Source organism: Bombus flavifrons, chromosome 6 (assembly GCF_040668555.2).
Source record: "Bombus flavifrons isolate JBK064 chromosome 6, iyBomFlav1_principal, whole genome shotgun sequence".
NCBI lineage: Eukaryota > Metazoa > Arthropoda > Insecta > Hymenoptera > Apidae > Bombus > Bombus flavifrons.
The window spans coordinates 4,787,151-4,814,521 of NC_138447.1; the positions used below are offsets into that span (position 1 = coordinate 4,787,151).

General features: G+C 31.7%; 1 protein-coding gene across 4 annotated transcripts in view; it reads right to left on the bottom strand.

The window, feature by feature from the left end:
* Window positions 1-51: 51 nt before the first annotated feature.
* LOC138181134 (uncharacterized) overlaps window positions 52-27,371 on the bottom strand; it is a 29,949-nt gene continuing 2,629 nt past the window's right edge. For 2 of the 4 annotated variants that reach the window (XM_069115738.1, XM_069115739.1), the window contains 18 exons: window positions 19,039-19,208; window positions 12,173-12,423; window positions 9,880-9,965; window positions 8,916-9,105; window positions 8,134-8,501; window positions 7,523-7,751; window positions 7,257-7,405; window positions 6,821-6,915; window positions 6,555-6,728; window positions 5,968-6,165; window positions 5,598-5,867; window positions 3,234-3,407; window positions 2,961-3,159; window positions 2,639-2,862; window positions 2,208-2,427; window positions 1,920-2,040; window positions 1,615-1,829; window positions 52-534 (listed from right to left, as the gene is read on the bottom strand). In XM_069115738.1, coding sequence (XP_068971839.1) covers window positions 380-534; window positions 1,615-1,829; window positions 1,920-2,040; window positions 2,208-2,427; window positions 2,639-2,862; window positions 2,961-3,159; window positions 3,234-3,407; window positions 5,598-5,867; window positions 5,968-6,165; window positions 6,555-6,728; window positions 6,821-6,915; window positions 7,257-7,405; window positions 7,523-7,751; window positions 8,134-8,501; window positions 8,916-9,105; window positions 9,880-9,965; window positions 12,173-12,423; window positions 19,039-19,101 — 3,381 coding nt within the window. In that variant the 5' untranslated portion in view covers window positions 19,102-19,208 and the 3' untranslated portion in view covers window positions 52-379. Of the gene's footprint in view, window positions 535-1,614; window positions 1,830-1,919; window positions 2,041-2,207; window positions 2,428-2,638; window positions 2,863-2,960; window positions 3,160-3,233; window positions 3,408-5,597; window positions 5,868-5,967; window positions 6,166-6,554; window positions 6,729-6,820; window positions 6,916-7,256; window positions 7,406-7,522; window positions 7,752-8,133; window positions 8,502-8,915; window positions 9,106-9,879; window positions 9,966-12,172; window positions 12,424-19,038; window positions 19,209-23,905; window positions 24,082-27,371 lie in introns of those variants that run through there. The other 2 variants (XM_069115737.1, XM_069115736.1) reach the window with 2 other exon arrangements.

The window sequence follows — 27,371 nt, forward strand, 5'->3', positions numbered from 1 at the left end:
TACATATTAGTTTGTGAAATACTATAAGTACTAAGGAGGAATTGTTGTTACTTAATTTATAGTTAAAGGAATGATGAAACAGATAATTATTTATCTTCATAGTTTTTTTTATAAATTGTTTTATAATGAAAAATGAAATATATGTATACACGTTATGGTACAAAAGACAAATGTTACAATTTTCATTCTGAGATAATATTAGTAAGTTTATTTATGTACATGTATATGTACACGTAATAAAATATGTAAAATGTAAAACGTATTCGTAAATACGCTTACTATCATGTCATATTGTTTCAAGGGGGACTTTTCAATTTACATATGTATGTTTGGCAAATTATAATTTTCACAAATATTTATAGCACTGACTAAAATTGTTTTATATTTTTCCTATCCGATGTACTGACCAGGATCGAAAAAGTTTCTTTGTGGATTTACTTTTTAGTTCTCTTCCATGAACCATTTGTACTTCCAATGATGCTCCATTGTTTAATGCTAACCATGTATGAATTTCATCAGTTGCCGCGGAAACGCCTACATATGTAAATATAGAAGAAAATTTACATATTCAAATTTTATACGTACATGCAGGGTATCTCAAAGTGAGTAGTAAAATAAGGCAGGCATTGATTCTTTAAGCAAAAGTAAGAAAAAAAATTAAATCTTTTAGTTGAACATCTTGTTTTCGAGAAAATTGAGTTTGAAAATTCGTTGAGTACATGTGCATCCATCAGACTGAACGTGTTCAGCACGGACCACAAACAAAGCGTTAGCGTCTGTTTGTGAACGGGTAACAAGATTGTATTAATATATTTAGCATTTAATTTATTTTAAATTTAATTTGTGTTGAATTTATGTTAAAATAATAAAAACTCTAACATAATTAATATCACAGGGAAATAATTAAACAACGAATCGCCGATCATATCATCATCGCGGTTTCGATCGTTGATGCAGCTGTACCGAAACAGTACAATGCCGATATTGGCCCGTCAACAAACGTCCATGCTGAACGCATTCAGTCTGGCGACTGCACGCACACATATATTCGACGAATTTTTTAACTCAATTTTCTTGAAAATGAAATTTCAAATAAAAAGAATGTATTCTTTTTTTCATTTATTTTTCGTGATAGAATCAGCCCCTGTCCAATTGTTCTATCCGATCTAAAATACCCTGTATATCAATTTTGTATTTTCGTATTACATACATGAGAGCGAAAAGATTTATGGATTTAAGGTCACTTTCACTTTAAAATACTTACTTCAATATGGTACAAGATAAAAGTGCTTTTATAGATATTCCGAGTAGAAAATGGATGTGTCAATTTATTTAAACAATATTGAAAAGTATATTCTATCAATAAATGTATTGTACCATATTTGATCTAATACTTTGAAACTTTTAAATATTTAAAGACACAGTAAGACATAATAAATAAATTTATCATAATGCACGCGCATAGTAAATTTATTTTTGTGATGATAGTTTAGTAGACAGTTAAAATGATAATTATGTAAAGTATTTGGTCCTTCTTGTAAGGATTGTTATTTATTTACTCATTTCAAACTAGTTTTTATATTAAAGTGCAAAGTAAATTATATTTAAACCTACCTAATAATTCATGAAGAGTGATACGCCGGCTAGCTAATAATTCTTTACTAGCACTTCTGATCTCAAATATTAACAAAGACTGCCTGGGAACATTATCACCTTCTATGTGAAAGTCTATACTGAACTGCGGGTTAGGCATTGCAGGTAAAAGTCGAGATTTCGCTAATGTTTTACCACTATTTGTCGAAGATGTAATTTTATCAGGACTGGTACATCTAATAAATATAAAGGATTTTTATATTATGTTTTGTATTAATATTCATATTTTTGCGCCTGCAGGCACATATATATATATAAGTACCTACATTTGAAGCTTTATCCGACAATATAGTTGAGCGATATGTGCGACATGAAGACCTTGAGCTTGTAAAACTTTTCCTTCTATTCCCGAGTATTTTTCTTTAGTGCCATTGACAACTTTTAATTCTGATGTTGGTTATACATATAAGTAATATAAACATGACATGTTAGAGGTTCAGTCATTGATACAATATATGATGTCTAATTGCGTGAAATCTTACAAAGCAAAGCACATTATTGTATGTACTATGTTAATTGTTAACATAACTATGTTAATTGTAAAACTTACGTACCATTTGGTCTTAATCTTAAACGCGGACTAGGTTGTCTTATTCTGCCAAGCATATCAGGTTGCGATATAGCATGCGCTAAACCAGATCCTTGTAAAAGTTCTGTAGCATCAGCTTCTCCTCCACCTCTAGGTTCCAAACTCAATGTTACGCCTTTTGACTCATTTTTGTCCTCTATGTTTACTTCAGAACGAAATCTACGAAGTTTTAATCCTCTTTTCACCTAAAATCATTCATAATAATTAATGATAAATAAATAATTTAAATAACCTTCAATTTTATCATTTAAGCTAACGGCTATAGTAATATTTTAGATTATCGTTTGTCAAGTCAATGTTATTGTACACATGTATTTCAATTTTAAAAATAAATATATTAATTACATATATGTATGCAGATTGGACAATATTTATTTTATTGATTATTATGATCACCTTTTGTTTCATAACGCGAAAACTGTTATACTGTGGTAATTTTTTGCCGAAATTCTGTTCTGGACTTGGGGTTAAACTGTTGTGAGGAGATGGTCGCTCTCTTAACTTTGACGTGTCAGTTTCATCAATTACACCTGTTATGGATTCTGTGACAACACTAGGTACCCACGAATTCTCGGTTCCATTCATTTCGTTGGAGTCTTTACTTCCAATACTAGCTTTGTCTATTTTAAATAATTTAGATTGGAAATAAGTAATCAACGAGATAAAAAAACCTTTATACAAATTTTATATTATGTTAAACTCTTGGAAAATAATTCACCGGATTGACTAGAAATAATTGGTTTTAACAAGGTAATTGTACGCGGGGGCGGCGGTGGTGGTACAACGTCTAAATGCAATCTCATTTTTGACTTTTCCATCGAAGGTCTTCTTATAATGTTTGACACCGTTTCAGAACTTTCAATATTTAATTGGGTTGAACTTTCGCTGATATTGCTGGCTGCATATGTGCTTTGAGACTAGATGAAAAAATATCAAATAGGTAGTTTGAAATGTTGCTTTTTTTTTGAAACAAAAATGTGGTAATATGTACCTCGCACTCTTCGGATAAAACTTTAATTTTCAACTCTACAGATCCCGTTTTGGTTTCCCGTAACACCAACCAATGGGACTGATCGCTGCTTGATAATTTTCTAATGTCATCGAGAGTCAATGATACTTTTCCAAGATAATCCCTCATACCAAAAGTATCATGATCCCATAATACCTACGTGAAAAAATAGCATAAAAGTATCGTATTTATTATTCTTTCCCTTTTACTTATTATTATTAATATCATTTAATAATTAATTAAATTATTACTATCTTCATTCACGCTTTTGTGATTTTAAAGGTTGTATGACGGATTCTTGTTCACCAATTCATATGTTCTTCTGTTACTACTGTAGTGTTTGTTTGATTATTGTTGATGTTTAGAGTATTGTAACTTTTTATATGTTTGGATGAATGTGTGTGTTTATACCTATTGTTTTAAGGTGGTTGGAAAAATTTTTTTCTTCTGATACCTGTAACGGATATGACTATTGTAGCAGATATACTATTGTCACTTTCTCTTTTTTCCATAGATTTTCTTTCTTCTTTTGTTTATAAATATGATATGGAGTCCACTACATGTAATTGTTTATCGGTGTGTATTGTTTTGTCCTATAGTTATCGGTTTTCAAGTATGTTTCGGATGTATATTTGTAATTTGGCGTGCGTGTTTGTATTAATTGATATTTTATTACGAGTTCTTGATGTACGGTTCTTGCCGCGGCGTTATATCTGATGTGTAGCCTGTCCGTGTAGCCTATTACGGTTTCTTACGTTTATGACGTTGTCTTATATTGCCATTTTAATAATATTATCATTCACTGAATATATATCTATACTATGAGAAAGTGCAGTATGTTAAAAAGTAGGCCGATACTTGAAGAGTTAGTAGTACTTACCGAGAGGAGTAAAAAGAATTCAATTAACATAGGTTCTAAAAGCAATTCTTTTGATGTAAAATTGGTTTTCAGTATTTATGGTAAATGTACAGATCGAACTCAATTTCTCCTATTTCGGTATTTTGATATGTGGATTTTTAATGGTGGGGCATCACTCTGAACAATCTTTTCCTATATATATAGCTGGTGGCATTGCATACGGTTTTCGAGATATTCGCAAAAAATCGGTGCCACTACAACGAATTCCGCCTATAGTTGTGCATCTATGGCAGCACGTCAATATTGGTGGCTGGTCGCTTAAGCACGCCTGATCCTCATTTATAAACAGAAGATAAGCGGTCTGCCGCCGGCAACTAATACATACTAACGCAGCTGCTACAGCAGACACAGCTATAGGCAGAATTACGTGTAGTGGTACCGGACTGTTTTTTGCGAATTTCTTGGAAACTAAGGCTGACCGTTAGTGATATGTATAGGAAAAACTTATTCAAAATCATGCTCCTATCCCCCACCACATATTAAAAAATCATCTATGTCGAAGATGTTGAGTTTAATCTGTACACTTACCTTATTCATTATTTAATGTTCGGTATCATGAATGAATTTCTTCGCAACACATTTAATGCGCTATAGGACTTCGATTAATCTATTTGCGATTATTCGAAATCTTCTGTTTACTAATAACAAACGCTTGTATATGTATATTTTATGATTGAAAAGTTGCCGTAATAAAGCACATGTATGTGCGAAATTGAAAAAATAAATTGATTATACAATATAATAAATAATTATATTATAAATAAAAAAATGATTATATTGTAAAAGGAAATAGATCTTCTAAAAAATAAAGAGCTTGTTTTAGTATAGAAAACATGTTTTCACTTATTTCCCTTCGGGGTTCGATTATTATCCGTTGAGCATCAATTTATTTTGGTCGCGTCCTCCAGTTAAGCCGATCCGAGGTTCTACAGTGCAGGTATAGTCGAAAATGAAATGTGTTAACATGAAAATGCATTTTGTGTATGGTATTTGCAATGGGAGCGTGTATACAGTCAAAAAAAACTTCCATAGCCGTATACTCATTTAAAAGCTTTGGTCTACTCATCGCCGATAAATAATGTGCCGTATTTACGATAACGAAAAGAAAATACATGGTATGGAAAGAACGTGTGATCCACAGATATCAGTTTTATATAGAAATAGGAGGATAGTATATCGAATATTTAGAAATATGAAGATTTATGCCATATTATCCTATATTTGCGTCTTCTAAGTTTGTATATCCAATGTATTGCGAAAGCTTGCTCATGATATCGAACGCTAATAATGAAAGTTGATTTTGCATCGAAAATATTGTTTTTAGGACCTGTATCGATCAAACGTTTTATATTTCTCTTGATGAATATTATAAGTCCAACTTAAGCGTCGGACCTTTTTTAAATACGTTGTATAAATAGAAATCTTACGACATCCAAAGTTTCGCCGATTCTGGGCAAACCCATGATGGAACTTTCATCCCAGCAAGGATTCAGCGTTTTCTTCTTTATGCTGCTTTTATACTTTGTTTCATTATTTAGTTTCAGTTCACAGAAAGGATCGCTGAAACCATTTAGATCTTTCGCAACAAGATCTTTCGCGCGTATTAGTGTCACTTCCATTAGTCCACTCCCAGTGGAAAGTAAACTGGATACATCCGATGAAGCGGGATCTATATCCTTGTGAGTTAATAATAATTTCTGAAGAAACAGATAATACGTAAGAAAGTAAAGATGAAGTATCATTTATACCGGTGTTAATAAATACGCGTATGTAATTGTTTTCATCGATTGTACTAACTGCCTGTTGCATCCACGGTAGACTGTTTCTTTTAGATTTTGGCTCCTCGTCTGATATTGGAAAGATCGAACTACTTCTTCGGCTAGTGATTATTTGCTGTATACTTTTAACAGGGTAGAATAATACAGAAACGGTCATTGTTGACGTAATGTTCGATCCACTGAGGATCAATTCTTTTCTAACTGTCCATATATTTTCCTAAACAAAAACATATTGTTAATTAATTAGATTCGTGTAGTACAATAAAACCAATTAAAACCAATTATACAAATGTGTAAAGAATTAATACACTGATACAGCGAAAATAAAGTGATAAGTACTATATGCAAAGAGTAGAAGAAATTGCACTTCTCTACCGAACAAATTTCTTAGAATATTTGCTCTATCTCGACGCGAATTGCAGATGAATGATGTATATTATTCGTGTTTTTGATGAACTATATTAAAGGGCATTCATACCTTATGATATGTTTTGAAGTGTAATTTCAAGTATTCTATGTAACAAATATCTGATAAATACTTGAAATACTTGTAAAAAAATTTATATACCAAAATGTTATTTCTGCATATTAATTATGCAATCTTACTTGAGATAAAGATAATATAGCGAGCCCAAGCATATCGCCATCAATCGATTTGGATATATTCCAAGAGTATACGACAAAACTTAGAGACACTTGAGTATAATCTTGAACAAGAAATTGTGCTCTCGATTCCCAACACGGCGATGTAGTGCTTCGAATGTAATGTGTTGTTTTTACCTGAATGTTAAATAAACAGTATTTAGATGGGTAGAATAGGAAATCGAATTAACAAGTCTCTCTTTTATAATAAGGGATATGTAAAAGCGTACCTTCTTACGATTGTTGAATAATATACAATAAGGATTACAGTGGGAATTGCCACTATTTAGATTTTCCGCTGAATGAATATAAACGACAAGTACTCCTGAAAATGATATTTATACACGAATTTACATACGGATATACATAACGAGTCACATCAAATTTATCAAATATGTATCATCATTCAATGGTAATGCAAAGTATCGGAATATTGAAACACAATTGACAAAAAATATATAGATTAATGATTGTGTGTCGTATTTTAATAAAGGTAAATGAAGTATGGGATAGTAAAAGATCATGTCTGAAAGCTACGAATTTGAAATATCAATGTTACGATGTTTGTTTTATTTTACCTGACTTTTGCGTTCAATTGGTATACTTTCGTGGCACTCAAAATATCAGATAAAATAACATCTCAAAAATATAAAAAATTTCAGTTACCTGACAAGTATGAATTATCTTCTATCAATTCCGGTTGTGGCAAGTCTGGATCCAGTTTTGGTAGCGCAGTATATTCTAATCGGGCGTTGATGTTTGGAATGTTAGCACTGGTCCGGGACGGTTTCTTTGGTTGTAATACGGTTTCGATACTTTCGGATGAAAATGTTAAAATTGTGTATATAAATGTGTATTCTTCAGTTCATATTGTTACTTTTTCTGTAGTCTTAAGCTGATGTAACTGATTTGTAAGCTGTGTATTAACTTACACTTGTGAGTTATCCCAATTATATGCTCCGAGCGCGAGTTCGAACTGAGCCAGTGTGACGGTGCTGACAAGTCGTTTTGCTTTTAATTTGATAGAGACTTTCTCGTTATCCAAGACACTCATTAAGAAAGATATGTTCTCGTTCCACGTGGAATTCAAAAGAGTTGCGATTCGCCTTTGATCTCCTAATGTTACCACGAGCCATCTCACTTCGTCCGCGATGATGGGAGCTATGAATTAAAAAACGCAAATCCTATTTTTCTTTTTTTCTTTTTGTGAAATAGCATTTTAAGAAAGAGCAAATTATATTTCCAGAATTGCAATATAATATTATTTCACGAGATAATATACGCAACTTTTCTGTATGTTGCAGTCTCATGATTGCGCTTAGGATTTCATTTGAACCATAAACTTATTTGTATTTGCTTTTAAACTGTACTTGCTATTAAACTGTAATATTTTCTATTCACTACTCAAGATTTTAATTTCTTCTCTATCAATTTTCCTTTTTTCTTTTGCATATTTGATATATCCTCTTTTCGTACTACTAATATGTAGATTCTGTAGATTTTTGTATGTCATTTATTAAATCGTTTCGATAATTTGCAGTACCTGAACATCCATTTTGAGACAAAACGATGGTAAGCACTCCTTGTGGTATAGAATTAGTTAGTGAATCGAATCTGGGTCCAGGTCGTTCTTGAGCTCTCAGATTCATCTCTAAGTGACCCGGATCGACAATCCAATTAGCCAAAGCGTCCGTGACCACCGCATGAATCCACGTCTTAATTAAAGGTAATTCCATCATTTGTACTGCTCGCAAGATTCTCACGCTGAACCAAACATCCGGTTTCTCTAAGAAACTCACGCTTAAAGATGTTGCGTGAGGAAACGGTGCCATGGAATCAAGAGTTAGGGTGGCAAGAATGGTACCCGAGAGAGACAGTTTCTCCACGGCCAGATCGATGTCCATGCCAACCCTTTAATTCCAGATTAAACTTTTTGAAACGTAATAAGATCAGAGAATCAGCTATTACAGTAAGTAATACATACAGTAAGTAAAAAATTATATTTTTCAATTATATGATAATAGTAATAAAAATAAAAATAATATTTTAATTATATTATATTATTTTATGATTTTCGAAAATATTTGTAATATCTTTTTCTCTCTCGTGCAAAGTATAATTAGTAAGTAGTAATAGTAGTAAAGAAAAGTAGCAGCGGATTTCATTTTCCGAAAACTATATTCTCTTTTTGTTAAAACGAAAAAATTGAAGGCTTTTGAAATTATTACGAATGTAATCGAATCTTACTTTCTTTTCTATACTAGTTGTGTTATACATGTTTGTTATACTTTTGTTATACATGTAGATGGTATACTATATACTAACCCTTTTCCAAATAGTCTTGTTGTGATGAGCATACGAAATTGCTCGCAATCGAGGCGTAAGTCAGCTTCGATTGACAATTTCATTTGTCTTGTTTGACAATCGTCATCGTTGTTCGCATAATCTACCGTTCTTATGCGTGTGATACATGGGGTTTGCTCGCCAAATGTGAGCTCTCTTAATTCCAATGGTCCTAGAATGATATTTTCCATTGAAATTATTCTTTTATAAATTCATAAATATTTAAATCAATGGTAAAGTTTCCTATAAATGATCAATCTCATTAAGTTTATGTTCTTGCAGAAATTAGAGATAGTACTTTGTTACTCTAGTCCTTAATTGTTGTCTACCTCCACTCGTTTATAAACTGATAAAACTGAATTTAAAGTTTATTGTTAATAAGTTTAATATAATTGTATGAAATTCGGATTTAAATGACCTGAATATTTATTGCATTTCCGGTATAATCTTCGTCATATTATTATAAATCTGTATTTTTTACACCAATGCGACATATGTGGATATGTGGACAAGTGGAATTAACTAAGAAAGTTAAGAACTAAGGTGACGATTTATCAAAAATGTTAAAAATATCAACTATTATGTTAAGAAGAAAGGAAGAAGGAGGAGCATTACGCAATTTGGTATAAATTACTCTGAGATCTAGAATTAGTCAAAAAAGGTATCTTGTAGGTATTTACTATGTTAGTTTTAATTTAATATATACGAAGCATACTAACACTATATCTTTAATTCCGAATTTCAAAACTGGATAGCAGTTTGCAAATTGTTGTTAAATATTATTTTTCTAATAGATATTCTCTTATATTACGTGCTTATTTACAATAAATTTTACTTTTTGACTGACTATTTTATATTGTAAACAATTCTATCCTACAAAAACTTTAAATACCATAATCTACAATATTTTATTAGCTAATTATAATTACATATTGCGAAAACTCACCAAGTATTCCAGGCTTGGCTTCATTTAGAAGAGGTTCCAGTCTTTCTTTTGCTAAAGAAAATATACTGGTGGCGCTAAATCTCCACCTACGTTATAAACGAGATAGTAAGTTGCAGATATGAGAGAAAAATATTATATTGATACATATGTATGTACGTTTAGAGGAAATTAGTACTTGACTCAACATTAATATAACATTATATAAACAATTAACATTCAAAGATTACTAAATAGAAAGCTCAATATTTAAATATTATTTTAATAACATTAACAATAAGTTGTTAGAAACTAATCTTCATAAAATTGAGACAAATCAATTTTGAATCTTGAAAAATAAAATTTTACTCGATTAAAGAAATATGTATATTTCAATTTGTTAATTTCATCAAAATGGCTATAGGATGCCATAGAAATGAATTTTAATCAAAGGTGAAGTATTTATCGGTACAGATTTTAGTAATTTGCATGTAGGATACTTATATTTGTCATAATTAAAAGCATTGTCTAATTATCTAAATGTTTTGATTATAATCAAGAAAATTTCGAAATCAAGTAAAATGGGCTATAGATCAACATTAATAATTCAGTGTATTGATAATGCTGGTAATTTCCTAGCTTTCAGCGAGAAACTTGCGAATTTTATCATTCTCTTTGACTTACTTGATACACTTATATGTATTTAATATAAATAGATGTTTTGCCAGCTTAAATTTATTAAATATTAGTTTCACGTATTTTTTACATGAAAACATTCTTACGTGATTTTGGAATACTTGTTCCACCTAATAGTACACATAATAAATTATAATCATATTGCATCCTTATTATTATATACATTCTTATTAGCACAAGCATAAAATATTTTTAAGGTTGTATTACTAAATCTTTATAATTACGGATAGTAAGTTGTTTTAATGTTTAGAAGCTTACAGATTCTTGCAATGGAATTAAATTTTATTTAAAAGAAATTATGTATATCTTCTCAAATGTAAAATTCGATCATTTCGTTCGATTCGTACATCATTTTTCCTCGTAAATGGTTGATTTCTTTATTTTCCACTGTCTTTTTAGTTTGCAATAGTAAGGATTACAATAGTAAACGTATAATACTAATAAGACTAATACTAATAAGAAAATTGGTAAGAATTGCTCGATGGCTAGAGACGCTTGAACGGGTCTATCAACTATCCAAGTAAGTAGTATTGCTTTTACATTTTCCCAGTCGAGCTCTTATGTGTTATTTTAGTATCCTTGAGCAATTTCAACAAGCGAAAAAATGTTGCGTTGTAGCTATTACTGTTCGCTTGAACTGTTTTACTTAAGCACGATATATGATTAGTGGGCGCAATATATCGTGAGGCAAAGATTCAATATCGTTCAAAACTACTTTCAATTTCAATGTAATTACTATTGTTGTTGAGTTGAAACCTTTTAAAGTTATTAGCTTCAAAATACACCGTATATATTGATATTTGTTACGAGGAGATAGGAGGTACATATGTACATATACGTATCAAAAACGAAATAACTTCAGAATAAGCATATTGGAATATGAACAGAGGTTGCTATTCGAAATCTAATTTTGTCAACTACACATCAGCAGCAACAGTATTCATACGTATGAAATACGCGGTGAAATGTGAAAGGCAATGGTTGCACTCATGGAATGTGGAATATTTACAAATACCCGCATACCATTGATTCTTGAACTACGTTCGTTCACCTACAAGAGACATTCGAGGCTTTAACGATCACGCACACGAACGAATACAAGATGGATAATTTACATATATAAATGTATGTTCGTTGATAAATTGAATTTGATTTTATTAGTTCTCGGTTCGTACGGCACTGTAAATGTAATATTGTAAGGTATTACGATAAAGATCGACAGAAACGATTTAATGTCAGAAAAAAGAATGGAATTTATGTTGCGTAGGTACAACATTTCAAATAAAAAAAGTATCATCGAGATACTTTGCAGTAGATAAATACCGCTACTTTTGTTACCTTTTAGTCTTATTTGATATTCAAGAAATAAGCAACACAGTAATTAATAATTATGAATATAGGCATATAATAATTAATATTATTTTCCATTAACATCATGGCAAAGTTTTAAGTTTATTGTTATACAAATTAAGTTTAAGAGAGATATTTTTTACTCTAAGGAACTGTAGTTATTTTATGCATGAAACGATTTCAACTTTCTTTACGAAATGATAACAAAGAAGGTCAGTTATTCGATAATTATATATACCTACTACGTATATTTATAAAAGTACATGATTACCATTTATTCAGAAGTAAACTTAGCCATTCAGCAGTTTCATCCTTGTATAAAGTTCTTTTTCGACGTAGCCTGGCTAATTCGTGTTGAACGGTCGATTCAAGAAAACGGGACATCCTTGTTTTAAGTATTGTCGATGCTAGTGCTAGCACTAACATTAGCCATGCTATTGATAAATCTGCTGCACCTATCACCCACGCAATCGCAAAAGCCACACCAAGGTATAAAGCACCACGAATGGCTTCTATATCTCTCTGTAAAAAAAATGATTGTTCTTAACGAAAATATCACGTTAAAATATAAAGATGGTATTAAATATATTGATTATTGTATTTCTTGATCGAAGCAACATTATATTTTATGTACAGTTTTCTAACAAGTAAAAACAGCATTGTTCCATTATTCATGGCGAAACTATGTTCAATGAAGGACATTTTATTTTATTTTATCGATACATATTTACAGAAAAAGTAAGTAGATATATTGTACATATTTGCTATAGTTTCTTCTTCGAATATTATTCGAGGATGAATTATTTTTAATCTTGCATTTATAGATGTAACATTTATATTTGTAATCACTTGTTTCGATAGTATACAAAATTTTCTAGTTGTATTGATATAATTTGCTCTTTGATTGCTCTTTAATGTAAAAAGATGCTATTAAATGTTAAACGTGGTAAAAATTTGATGATATTGCTGGGTAATGATAAGGTTTAATACGTAACATTTGTAATGATTTTTTAATATTTTTTACGTGGATAAAAATGAAAGAAGTATCATTGTACAGGGTGTAAAGAAAGTAAGTGTAAAGAGGTTCGTAGCGTGATTCTACACTTGAAATTCGGAGTCAAATTTTTGCTTTCATTGCAACATATTCTATTCATCACGAAGAACAAAAGTCTCGAGGAAGCCATGGATTGCAAATGATCCCTTCTCCCGAAAAGAAAATGTTAAATTTTCAATAATTCTTAAACTAGAGATATATGAGTAACAGAAGACCCCTATGCGCAGAAAAGATTCCGCGACAATGAGATTTTCAGCAACTAAGGTAACAATTCGATGACAAAGTATTAATATTGCAACATTTAAAGCCATATCGAAGATCGAATCGGCTCCGCATCTCCAAAGAAGAACATACATTTGCATAGAATAGTTATTGAATCAATCATCGGCGAATACGAATTTTATAAAATTCGACGCGTTCAAGCACTCCAAATAGCTATATTGCTCGACGAAATTTTTTCCATTGGATACTACTTAAGTTGCAACCACGCTTTTTGGACCGCGTAATGAATACAGTAGCATCCTCAATCAACTGATGCCAGGATTTGTGCTCGCGAAAGACCACGTGCAATAATTTTAAAGATGTAAAAAAAATGGACAGGAATTATGTACCTAGATACTTGTTATCGAACAAGTGCAGTATATTTGCGATTTTTACGTTTACGACTCCTTGGCAAATTACGCGAACGTGGGCAGAATGCAGAGCCGCTCCCTATGGATCATCTCCTCGTTTTCCAGAGTCGACACTACTGGACTTCTTTCTTTGCAGAGTAAAATATATCGTTCAGAGTTCGATTTAATATATTGCATAATATAATTTGCATCCGTTGAATTATCCGAGTAATGTCAAATTGAGTATATTTTGCGTCGCTTACGATCAATTTTATTGTGTTTTACTTAAGATCACGAACACCTATCAGAATACTATCTAGAGTATCTATCAAATCAACCATGGAAAAAAAGCCAAAGTGGAATATATCGAATTGAACATGGCTTTTATTATCTGAGTGAAAGAGGGATTATACGTAATTTGGTGGAGAAGGTTAACCAAAATGAGGAGTGAGTTCGGAACTGCTTAAATACCGAAAAAAGGAAACAAAGAAAGAAAGATACACAATATATAATTATATATTTAGGGTATTAACCTGTATCAATAGATGTTACTTTTCTTGCACTGCTGACTGCAGAACATTAACACATTGTGAATAAAGCCAGTTTCAGAATTATTAAAACTTTAACGTTTTCTCTCCGGGAGAAGGGGTTATTTGCGACCCATGGTCCCTTTGAGACTTTTGTTCCTCGTGACGAGTAGGATCTGTTGCGATGAAAAATATTTGACTTTTAATTTCAAGATCAAGGTCGTCTTTGCATAAGACTTTTCGGCTTCTACAAATCTCCGTCGGTCAGAAGGTGTAAAATCATGCTACGATCCTCTTTCACACTTACCTTTTTTGCACCCTGTACACGAATAACTATCCGAATAATCTAATCCGTTATATCGGTTATGTTATTTTTCGTTTTTCTGTAATATCAATATAAAATCTATTTTGTGATGTCAGTATTTTGTAAACGACGTAAAATGCATATGCATACACGCAGTTTAATGTTATTAAATGCGTTCTTGAGAAAATATACGCCTAGTGAAAAAGGGCGTAAAGCGAAAATCGTATACGATAAAAGTTGTTATGTATACTTTCATCTGGCGAGGCACAACGTTTGCAGTGTATACATATGTACATGTATCTATGTACATACTCACGCAACATCGCGCGCACGTATTATTATGTATTTGTAGTTGTTACAATTAGGTAAGTATTAGGTATATATAGGTATGGAAGAAACTATTCTTTGTCACGTTATGGAAAACATCATTAAGCCGACAATGTTTAGATTTGTTGAGAATTGTGGATCTTTGGAGCCGAGATAATGTTATAGGAACACTAAATTTACACTAACGATTCATATTAAAATAGTAATATATTTATTTCATGGACGATTCCTTATATATTCATCGATACATACTTGCACGCGTCTCAGCACTTTCTTCCATACCCGACTCTTAACCGACTGACTAGTTTACAGTCATCTGTTTTTCGGGACGCCGTGCACACACATACCTCCACACACCGACACTCACATACAAGCATCTCTACTACGCATTTGACCCAGTGCAGCATAGAAAATTACACATATCTCAACAAGATTAATTGTAAGATGTACGAATGAAAGTAATTGATTCATTATGTACGTATATCCAAATTTGATATTGAATATTATCGAAGCGAAGTCAATGTTATCGTCTTTTCCCATCTTTCTTTAATTAGCACATAATAAAGTAATCACGATATTTTTGCACGAAGATAATGTCTTAATGTATCATGTATAAATAATTGTAAGAGCGTATAGTCTTGCAAATAGGTCTTAATAGATAATCAAAAAAGTTGTAATCAAATCAATGCACTAACGTTTGAATATGAATGAAGATTTAAAAGTATATATTAATAAAACGTTAGGGATGAAGTGTCTTGGTTTTGCTTGGTACAAACGTATTCTTTTCACGTATCCTTCGATTCTACCTGGTAAACTTTAGATATCCACATCATGAAGAAAAACTTGCCTTATAGCTTTTATGTACGTTTGCACGATAGTAATACTATCTGTCTTGTCAAGAACGTAACATTTCATTAATTAGAAAGTCGCCCAATACTAAGGTATTTATGATCAACATCGATCGTAAATAATTATATCGATCTGTGGTGTTTCAAGAAGAAATAGGTATTCTTGGATAATGTACATCTTTATCAGTTGTCATTTATATACGAAGGATGATAACGAAAGCATTAATATAACATAAACTTGCCCTGTTTTGATCAGTTTTATGATACCATCACGATAATCACATTGATGCACGCCGCGACAATGAGACCGCGTAGCGTAAACAAACGTATGAGGATATCCTGGAATTTTTGAAAGCGTATCAAACCTGACGAATATGTTACATCGCAATTTGTACCTTCATGAATACTTAAGCGTATACGTATATGCATGTACCTTGCATCGCGTCGCATTGGTATTATTTCTAAGTGCAGCAGATGTATCTAAATTGTGTAAAGAATATAACTTCTGAACAATAATTTTCGAGACAATTTTCCTGCAAACGATAGATGCCTGAGAGATTGTAGAACGTGATCGGGTGTAACGGGTCTATAATATGTTTTATTTATGAATGTTAACTGTACCTATTTTCGAAAGTTGAAGGAATTTCTTGACGTGTAGCAATGGAAATAGTGTCGTCAATGAAACAAGTGTATATTATAAATAACAATATCGTAAAAAACATTCGTTATTGCGTTAAATATAAATGTTAATAGAATATTAAAATTTCAATATAATATTTTAACGTATTCTAGTTTGCTTCTTGTGTTGCAATTATTAATTTGTTTTGGTAAATTTGTTTTCTTTTTCGTAGAACTAACATTGTGCAAGGAATAAAGACCTTTTGTGATAGAAATAAATACTTTTTCTTCGAGGAATTCGCATCTTAATAGGGAGACCGATTCTTTCCTCTGTGGCGTCGACAAGGTAAGGAATGCAGCGATAAAAATCACTCAACAAGTCTCACGAGTTCCGCTCTGGAAAGCGTTACTTGGAGTATTTCCCACGTATATAATAATTTTTCTTTTGCATCTAATATGAATATCTAATTACTCAAGATTGAAATATCCCACTATTACACGCTGGGAATGGTGAATCCATTATATAAGTGGATGTATGTTCTGTAACATTACAAACTTGTCTTTTAGTAAAGTAATGTAAAGGCAAAATTACAAATTTTCTACCAGCGGCAAACATTTCATTCTTACTAGGATTGAAATCGTATAATCAGTCGTATAATTACATTTCCCTTTATTATTACATAAATTATATTTAAATTCAGCGTTACCCATTACCCTTACCCTTACCTTAGATATTACTGTTTCTTTTTTTAATAAATTATAATTCTTTCATAAAGGAATAATTTAATTTCGTGAAAGTATATATAGTATAAGAAATAATACACAACGTATTTTCAAGTCAACGATTCAACCGACTCGACGCGACGCGACGTTCAGTCGCATCTACTCGAGAACCCTAAAGGAATATTTCCCGGAAAATCTCTTGTGTGCCTGTTCCTTTGGTAAGGTTGACAATTCGAATCACGTAAATTCCGTCAAAAAATTCCTACCGCTGTTGCAAGAACACGGACCATTAGAATTATGTATATATGTAGCTGCGTGTAATGCATTTTGCATGAAATGAAACAATGTTAATAAGAGACATTTTCATGAACAATAGTAATTTCGTATCGTAACAATTTTGATCATTATCATACGGAGATATTTATACGTATTTTTTACTTTAATAGATAGGTAGGCATTAATTTATCAAGTACCACAGATAGAAACTTTCAAGTATTGGTTGTTAATTACGGTGTGGCATCCACCATTTTTTAGTCATACATATTAAATGGTTAAAAAATTGTAATAAATATCATATTGTGACAGCTTTTTTGCGGTATTATCGAATGAATAATTTAATATGTTGGCAAAACCTGGATTAATATTAGAAGCACACTATTAATCTCAATATGTTCATTAACTATGTGATCGTAAGAAAACATATGTATGTATAATGTACACATATTCATAATCCTGTCCAATGAATAAAATTTAGGCGATATTGATTCTAATGATCTTCTCATCAAATAATAACGATATGTGTATACACGGTAATCTAGTTTAAATATAGCTAACCGTTTCAAATGCATACATGTATATGAAAGATTAAGAGAGTAATAACGCAGTAGTACACATATTTTTGAAATACTTTTCAAATAATCAAGACTTTTGGCTACAAAATAATGTAAGAGATAAAATGGTATTTATATTATTAGCTTAAACATTTAATGTACAAGATAGATTGATTTACAGCTAATTATAAATAATAAGTTGTTGGTAACAATTTAAAGACCATAAACGGAGAACGATATTAAAAAGTATCAATATAAATTTGTTAAATTATATAAATACACATGTGTAGTTTCATTTGAAATCATTCAACTTTTTTTCTACCATATCGCTTCATCCTTTAAACATTATGGATATAATTCTGATTAACTATAATTGAATATCTTTTCAGGTAAATGATGATAAAAAAGGATCTTATTTTTGGATCAATTGTGAACGCTGCTCTGTACATATAATAAGTATTCATGTGATCTAGTATAAGAAATATCAATTAACATTTATATTAGAATATTAGAGAAGACGGAAGTTGAAAGGAATTGGAAAGATATATTAGATGGATGTTAGGATGATACTATGGACCAACAGACGCCAGATTATATCTCCAAAATGATCGATGAAATACGAAAGAAAGATAGAGGAGAAAACCTCTTCAAACACTGCCTAAAGGAAAGAGAAGCCGGAAAAGGAGATAGTAAAAGACTGAAAGAAATGCTGGAATACTTTAAAGAATGTAGATATAGCCAAGAAGGAATAAAGTAGTTATGGGAGAGAAAGGTGGATGCAAGAGAGATTCTACCAAAGAGGAAAAAAGATGAAAGACAAACAATGGAGTGAAATACAAAGATCTAGATACAATATGAAGTATAGGAAAATAACCACAGGAGGTTTACCAAAATATTTAAAGAAAAGAAGGAAGGAAGGAATGCAAAAGCTATTAACAAGAGCAACGTGTAATAACTTGGAGAACGTATATATATTTGGGTGAGTGACGAAGAAAAGAAGTGTTTATTTTGTAGAACTAGCGAAAGGACATTTCAATACTACTACTACTACTACTACTACTACTACTACTACTATTATTATTATTATTATTATTATTATTGCTATTAGAATATTAAATTTATACATGTTACAACCTGGAAAATATTCAATTTCCTACTAAATGACACTTGTTAATGTCATTTACATGGAAAAATTTGTCTGTTATTTATTTTGTGTCACAAACTTTGATGTGTATAGTAGATAAGTACGACATGCATTATAAATATGTGCGGTTAAACAAAAGAATTTGTCGCACCTGAGATTTTTGAGTAATAGCTAAAGCGAAATCTTCGTCGGGTGCAGTATCCTCAGGGATCATATTGGCATCCCCAGGTACAGTACCGTATCGAATGGTATCGTTAATCGCTTTGGGTGGACCTCCTATGGAACCTGAACAATTACCGCCTCTAGTAATTTCACGTTTCCCTGAAAAAAAGAAAGAAAGGCAAACAAAGAAGTTAAGTATTAATCTTATTCTAGAAAAATCTTATGATATTCTGTTATAATTATAACTGCTTAACGCTAATCGATTAACTTAAGTCATATATGTATGTTCAATATATGTAAGATGTATTTATAAAATAAAGCGAAAAGAGATGATTAAGATTAAAAATTAATATTCTTATCTAACAATGAGCTATTCGTTGTTGAAGAAAATAAATGAAATACATCAATTTATAAGTAATTATTTACAGTTACATATAAGTATAATTAATAATGTAATAAATGCAATAAGTATAAGAAAGAAGTAGTACTTTCTATAAGTTATTAAATACTAGATATTGAATTACATATCAAAAGGTATTTTTTTTAATTACTGAAGTTAACAAGATTATTGGGTTGCTCGGAAAGTTCGTGCCGATTTTTGGTAAGTGACATTAGGACAGGTCTGAACATATCAGAATGATTGAAAACAAATTACATGTATACATATTTCAAAAGGTGATATTTTAGGCAAGTTTAGAAAAAAGTTTGATTAGGATACATTAATTTTTGTTAATTTTATGCGCTCTTAAATATGGGAGGAAACAAAGTGCGTCATAGGCATTTGATACTTTTCTTCTACCGGAAAGGCAAAAATGTCACACAAGCAGCAAACAAGATGCGTTGTTTATGATAACGGTGCTATAACTGAAAGAACTGTGCGGAAGTGGTTTGGTAAGTTTAAAGCTCAAGATCAAGGACCCCCTCCACCATTGATGAAGATCACATCGAAACACTGATCGAGAATAACCCACGCTATACGATACATGAATTAGCGGAAATGTTAAAAATATCAAAATCCACCACCTACGAGCATTTTGTGAAGCTTGATGTATGGGTTCCCAACGATTACGAAAAAACATCTGATGCATTTCCATTTGCGACTCACTCTATAAACGCAACAAGGAGACCTCATTTTTTAATTAAATAGTGATGGATGATAAAACATGGATTATTTGTAATAATATTAAGCGGAAAAGAACTTGGGGAGAGCTGAATGAATCCCCTTTGGCCACCTCAAAAACCAGTCTTTATCCGAAGAAAGTCATGCTCTGTGTCTGATGAGATTGGAAAGGAATCTTGTATTATGTGCTTCTGCCAAACAACCAAACGATAAATTCGGAAAAATATTGCTCGCAATTAGACGAATTAAAGACGGCAATTGAACAAAAATGTCCAGAACTAGCGAATCAGAAGGGCGCCGTGTTTCTTCAGGACAATGCGCAGCTTCATGTATCTTTGACTACTATACAAAAACTGTTGAGGCTTGGTTGAGATGAGCTATCCCACCCACTGTATTCATCAGACATTGCGCCCTCAGATTTTTACCTATTTAGATCATTACAAAATTCCCTTAATGGCAGAAACTTTAACTCTTTGGTCGACATAAAAAATCATATTGAAAAGTTTTTCGCCGAAAAACCTGAAAGGCTCTAGAAGGAATGGAATATTCAAACTACGTGAAAGATGGAGAGAGGTTGTGGAACAAAATGGCACCTATATAATTCAATAAATGTATATCGAAATATAAATGTGGTGCGTTTGAATTTTCTTTAAAAATCGGAACGAACTTTCCGAGCAACCCAATATATGTAGATAAGTTGATGCGATTGAATCCAAAAAGATGCAACATATTATACTATAATATTATGGATATGCATGGAAGTTAATTTTTTAAAGTACGATCCATACAACACATTTTCACATAAAATGCCTTAGTCGACTCGGTTCTTTTTGACCGCACGGTTAATGACTATGTTTTCATACGATGTTGGGATTCTTTCGTGCCTAATGTTTTCCCAACTATTATGCATATCAGTTACAATCCAACTGAAAGTACAAGGATGGACGTCGTTTGAACGCAATTAATGATACCGCAATCTACATGTACGATGAATTGAGGACGCTTTCGAGAAATGTCGCGTTTACTTGATTCATTTGTTAAGTTGTCTACCTCGATTTATGTTCGTCCCCTGTAAACGTCGCGTGAATCCTGAAAGCGATTTCGAGATTGAAACCGATAAACAATATCTGCGATCTTACATCCCTTTTTTATTGTTTGTATTTCAATGAAAAAAATATCATATTTTTCTTTTTGAATAGAAAAGATTAATTATGTTAGTGCGTGGTACAATTTACTGATTGAATTCATTAACATTTATTCGTTTTCTACTTGCACATTGATAAACTAAATCTATACATCTAAATATGGTGATATTTTATTATTTTTGACCAGTTACGAAATAAATTTGTCTAATTCGTTAATTATTAAATTTCCAAGGCATTATATTTCGTTTGAATTGTATAAAACATTCATAAACGGCATTCGTTTATACACTTTGCTTATAAAAGCAAGAAAATTATAAGAATAAAAGAAAGAAAATTTTCGTTAATTTTAAATACAAATAAATCCTTCTTGTATACATACATGTATGAATCTATAATTATTACGAGCATTTGGAAAATTATATATTTAGTAATTACGATTAAAATGGTTATGATAAAAATGATTGTCGCATGTATGTGCTTTTTAACATTCGATATTAAAAAGATAAAAGTGATTATATGTAATATTCATAGAATATTTTTCATATTTTTCAATGTTATTGGAGTCTACGAGTTGACACAAGTGTGATAATTTTTAATTGAAAGAACAGTATAATTTTTTTACTACTAGATATGTACATATACAGTTTTTGTTTTTTTGTTGGACGGCAATATGTATTACCCTTCACATATTACGTACATATTACGTATGTGTCTGGAGATCTTAGATTCGTTTACAGATTTCTGAACGATATGATTTTACAACTGAAAAGTGTAATGTCAGTACGTATACACTCTCTGATATACTTAAGGCTACAAGCAGGAACAATCGAGGACAAGACCTTGGCATTACAAATGCCCCTTGCATAGAAATTGATACCACAACCTTTCCAAGCGTTAACATACTTTCTAGTACTCGGGTTACAAAACTGTGAATCCGTATTTGTTAAAGTCAAAAAGCCAATTCTTTTCAAGTGCGAACAGATAAAAAAAATAAAACTAATAGAAATTAATATAAAATTCAATCATTTATTACAATTATTTAAATATCAGGTATAGAAAAGAATATATTGTTTTTATAACGTATCTCCATATCCTACAAACAATTTCAATCTTTCGGATATCCTTCATTGATATCAACCTGATGTTTCTTCTTTATTTTTCAACCATATTGATATCCAGTAATTATTGCTAGATTTCGAATTCTTAAAAACGTAGCAATTTTTAGGCACATGGCCAATTTTTGAAAGAAAAATCTTCTTTGCAGTGTCCCCTAATATTATTTTCTACATACGATACATTCACAATGTGAGTTTACAGAGTTCACCGGAAACAACTTTTGTCTGTTATGTTAAAACGCGAAAGAAGTGCTGTGTTGAAAATGCATGTTTTCAACCGCTATATTTAGTCCTTTGCATGATCATTTTCTGAGCTGTACATTATTTCGAAAATACAATAATAAAGGGCACAACATTTTTTAAATGATAGGTATGTAACGCTAAGAGGCGTTAAGATATCTTACTCTGTTAACCGCTTCGCTACCACAAACAAGATACCCCACGATACAATATTGTTCGTACAGTGACCACAGACGAGTTATCCCGGGTGTTTGTTTATTAGAATCTGTAATTACAGAAAAGCAGACTCGCGGCATATCTCGTAATCTCGTAATGCCGTTATACGAACGGTATTGCGTTGCAGGATAACTCGTCCGTGACCATCGTACGAATAATATTGTATCGCGATATATCTCGTATACGCTTGCGAAGCGATTAAAGTACCATGTACTGATTATATCGTAAGACCAAATGTAGACAGTTTTCGGTGTATTTGAAATATATTTATGTATGTACGTCAAAATATTCAAACCTACTCGAACTGCAATTAACATTCGTTGGGCCACACTTACAGAAAGTGTATGTCTTGAATACAAAAGGTAATGCTTTAATTAAGAATCACCGCACTATCCGCACTGATCGTAGAATACTAATATCGCGTGATTATAAGACCTCCTTTCAAACTTTACTTGCACTTGGATATTTCGGTTCATATTGATCAAATAATGTAGATCATGCGCTTTCTACCTTTGATAGAATGGTATCATACTAAGCTTGTATTTATTTATTCTTTCTTATTTTTGTTCAAGATAAATTCCTTCAACGTGTAATGCAAGCCAACGATGCGTTACATGAATATTAAATAGCATATTTCCTCTTTGAGTATGTATGTATATACACCAAACTTTAACTTGTTTGATATTTCATACTGTGTGGGTGGTTATAATTTGTACCAATTATAAACGAAAAATTGGAAATCGAAATGAATGAATATGTTACAATCATGCCCATACCATAGAAAAATATACACTAAAAATTGTTACAATTTAGTTTCGATACATCCTTTGATCGTGAGAGAATCGTTATTGAGTATCTATGTATCAAGAGAAAGAAAGGAAAGGAAAGGAAACAATCGACGACTAAGAGAAGTCTAGTAAAGAAAAACGTAGTCCGAGAAGCTAGTATTTTTGTTGTAGTAATTACGGTGCTATTGTTCTAAATGAGTGTTCACCTGATGCTCGGACCGAAGTACCATACCTTTTTTCAAGGATGTTCCTCGTGTCAGGTGCCTCGTCATAAAGCTGGAAAGTAGCTGCATACTTGTTTTTCGAACGACTTCTTGATTTTCACCGTGATACTCTCACCGTGGCGTCCTATTCCGTCCGTCACTTTTATTCTAATAAAATCATCGATTAAAGACCTCGAACAGAAACATTAGCCACCCAGGAATGTTTTGACAAATCATACACAAAACGACTATAGATTTAACAATCTTTAAATAGAAATACGGGCATTGGAAACCTCGCCTTGCTCGGCTCTTTTTAATGAATCATCGTTCTAAGGATAAATATTTGATAGCTGTGTTCTTACGGTGCTGTTAATTTGAACCTATGTACGTGTTCACTCGGGAATTTTCGTATGATACGAACGATTTCAACGTTGGATTCGACATTGAACGTAAAAACACGATGCTATAAGCAAGAAAGAAGTCGTGCCTCGAAGTAATTCGAAAGAAGAAAATAAAACACTTACGATTGATGGAGTTCGTGATATAATATAACTGCTCTTTGATAAGCTATACAAAATTTTCTTTCGACACGAGGTAAGTACGTTACTGAAATTTTTCAATATCGTTCTGTGACGCTTTCTTTCCTAATATTAAGTTGAAGATTATATTTTGAAAAATTTATTCAATTTTCACATAGTGTTTCTCACTGTATTTTCGTCTCCAAGTCTTTATCGTCGTTTGAATTGTTTCTGAACGTTATCTGAATAATTTAAAAATTCTGCAATTGCATTAGAGAGAATGAAAGAAATTTCTTCACGAAAAGTTTACAAATTTTTTCAAGTAAGATTTCTTCTTCTAGAGTCTAGAGTCTAGACTAGAGAAACGAATAATTGCACAACAATTTTCGATTCTGATTTGGATTATCTTGAATGATTTCATAAGCTAAAATGTATTAATAAAATATATTTTATTAAATTCCTCAAACTTTAACATTTTTAATCGAAATTCAAAGAAAAATTTACTTTTGTGTAAACGCACCGATTCATTATATATAAAACTCGATTCTTCTCTTTGCTACTTCAAATAGAACTAGGTATTTGGAGGTAAACAATATTTCTGTTAAATCAGTAAATAATCTTAATGGAAAATCCGTTTTCCATTTCTCACGGCACCATAATAATTGAAATCGATGGATGACGGAAATTCATATTCGTATTTTCCATTGTTAGTGGAAGAACGCGGATCCTTTCCTACCGGCACACGGACTCGTACTGGATACGAACAAATTGTTAGTACGCCAAGGACGCCACCGGCCATCTGTTTTCTCGAAAAGAACTGGTAATATTCGCGCTTGCGCCACCCTTATCACGAGTCACGAACACAAATATGTTTCTGCGATTGATTAGAACTGTATTGCTCTAAAAACTGGAGAATTGATTAATCAAGGATCGGTGTACATTATATACATATAGTATCTTTTTATGCTACATGTATTTATGTGTACGAAATCTTGTTATTTGTTAAAGAAAATTTATTATTTTTCGTTAGAAAGATTTCCCTTCTTCTTTATTTCATATTTATATGATAATCCATAATTCATTTTCTTTTCCTTTCATTAAATTTTAAGGCAATAAAAATTTATCCATTTACAATGATTAAATTTGTTTTAATAAATATATAGCAATTTCCATGAAATGTAGGTAATAGAAGTGAACTATTTATTAAATTTATTACATCTCTGTATACTCCTAGTTTGTTTAACTTTTTCCGATACGAATTATATTTTAGTATTTTATGTAATATACAGGGTGGTTGGTAAATGGTGGTACAAGTGGAAAGGGGGTGATTCTACGCGAAAAAAGAAGTCGAAAATATAGAATAAAAATTTTTCGTTTGAGGCTTTGTTTTCGAGAAAATCGACTTTGAATTTTCGCTCGGTACGCGTGCGGTACGTTATAACGGATCTCACTGTAGATCGTTGTCTCGATGGAAAAATTAAAAAAAAAAATTTTTATTCTGTATTTTCGACTTCTTTTTTTCGCGTAGAATCACCCCCTTTCCGCTTGTACCACCAGTTACCAACCACCCTGTATAGTATTTTATCTTGCAAACTAATAACAAATTATCTAAATTTAAAACATATTCACAACTATCATATTTACTACGAAGAATGACGATGTTAGATCAATGAAATCTATGATGCTAATGGCGTTCGTAAATAGGGATCGTTGCTTAACGGCATTGTGCGTGCAACATGTCGACAAGTAAAATTTCCACTCCAGAAAACATTTTCATCTAGGAATCATCTAGATCTTAAGTCATCTAGGAATTGGAGCGAACACTTCGCTAAATATGTACCTACATGTTGTCCAATTGTTATATTGTGAAGCGACTAAGATAAAATAGTAATTATATCGACAACATAATGGTACGTATCCAGATGAATGTTTGCAAATAAAGTTCGATAAATCGAAGGAAGAATGATCCGATGGTATATTAATTTTTCCAAAATTAAAGGCTATTCGTTCGTGAGAATATGTATTACGGCTTAACATTAAGCTTAACGTTATAAATCATTAAGATCTTTTGTAAAAGATATCCTGAAATGACTAATGATAGTAATGTAGTACTCGTCAGATTGTGAGATTGCTTTCAAACTACCAGCTCTCGTCGTCGACCTCTCTTTCCGTTTCTTCCTCTTTTATTTGTTTCCTGACCAACATCTGTCTTACGCGCCATACCTTACTATACCGCATTACATTGCCACAACCCGTACATAACGTACCGATCCAACGACTCCGCGTTTATGGTGCAATGTGCTCACCGTCTACCTCGAGAATTTCAGAGAATTTCTTGAAAAAAAAAGCATCTCAGGGACGCATCTCAGGTCACGCGTCGCCCTGTGTCGATTATGTGCGCAAATTGATAGCTTTTCATTATGGAATTTATTTGAAATAACATATGAGCCGATGGCTTGAAAAATATCGAAATCTTCAAAACACACATTTTTTCGATAATATAAAAGTTATAATAACCGTGTATATGTAATGTTTTTATTTCCTATTTATTTGTAATTAAATTCGAAATATAATATGCAATGAATATTGTTTTGCGTTTGGGAAGTGGATAATTGATTTCTTTATGAATGAAGAAAATATGTAGTAAAAAGACATGTATATCATCTCGTTAGCTCACTGCATCTTGTTAAATTCATGATAAATAAAGATATCTACATACGTACCATACAAGAAGTAAAAGTAAATAGACGTGAGAGAAATGATATAATCGATTAACAGTTTCGTTACAACTGACATATATGTTATGTTATATCATTTGTTCTAATAATGCTATCGATGCATTTGTTTAATTTCGTTATTTGTTTCAATAATGCGTTGCACCTATTGCGTCTTTATTTTCATCAAATATTTATTATTATTGCGTCGCCACGCTTACAAGCAGAATGGTATTTCTCGTCGATTTACTATTGATTCGCCA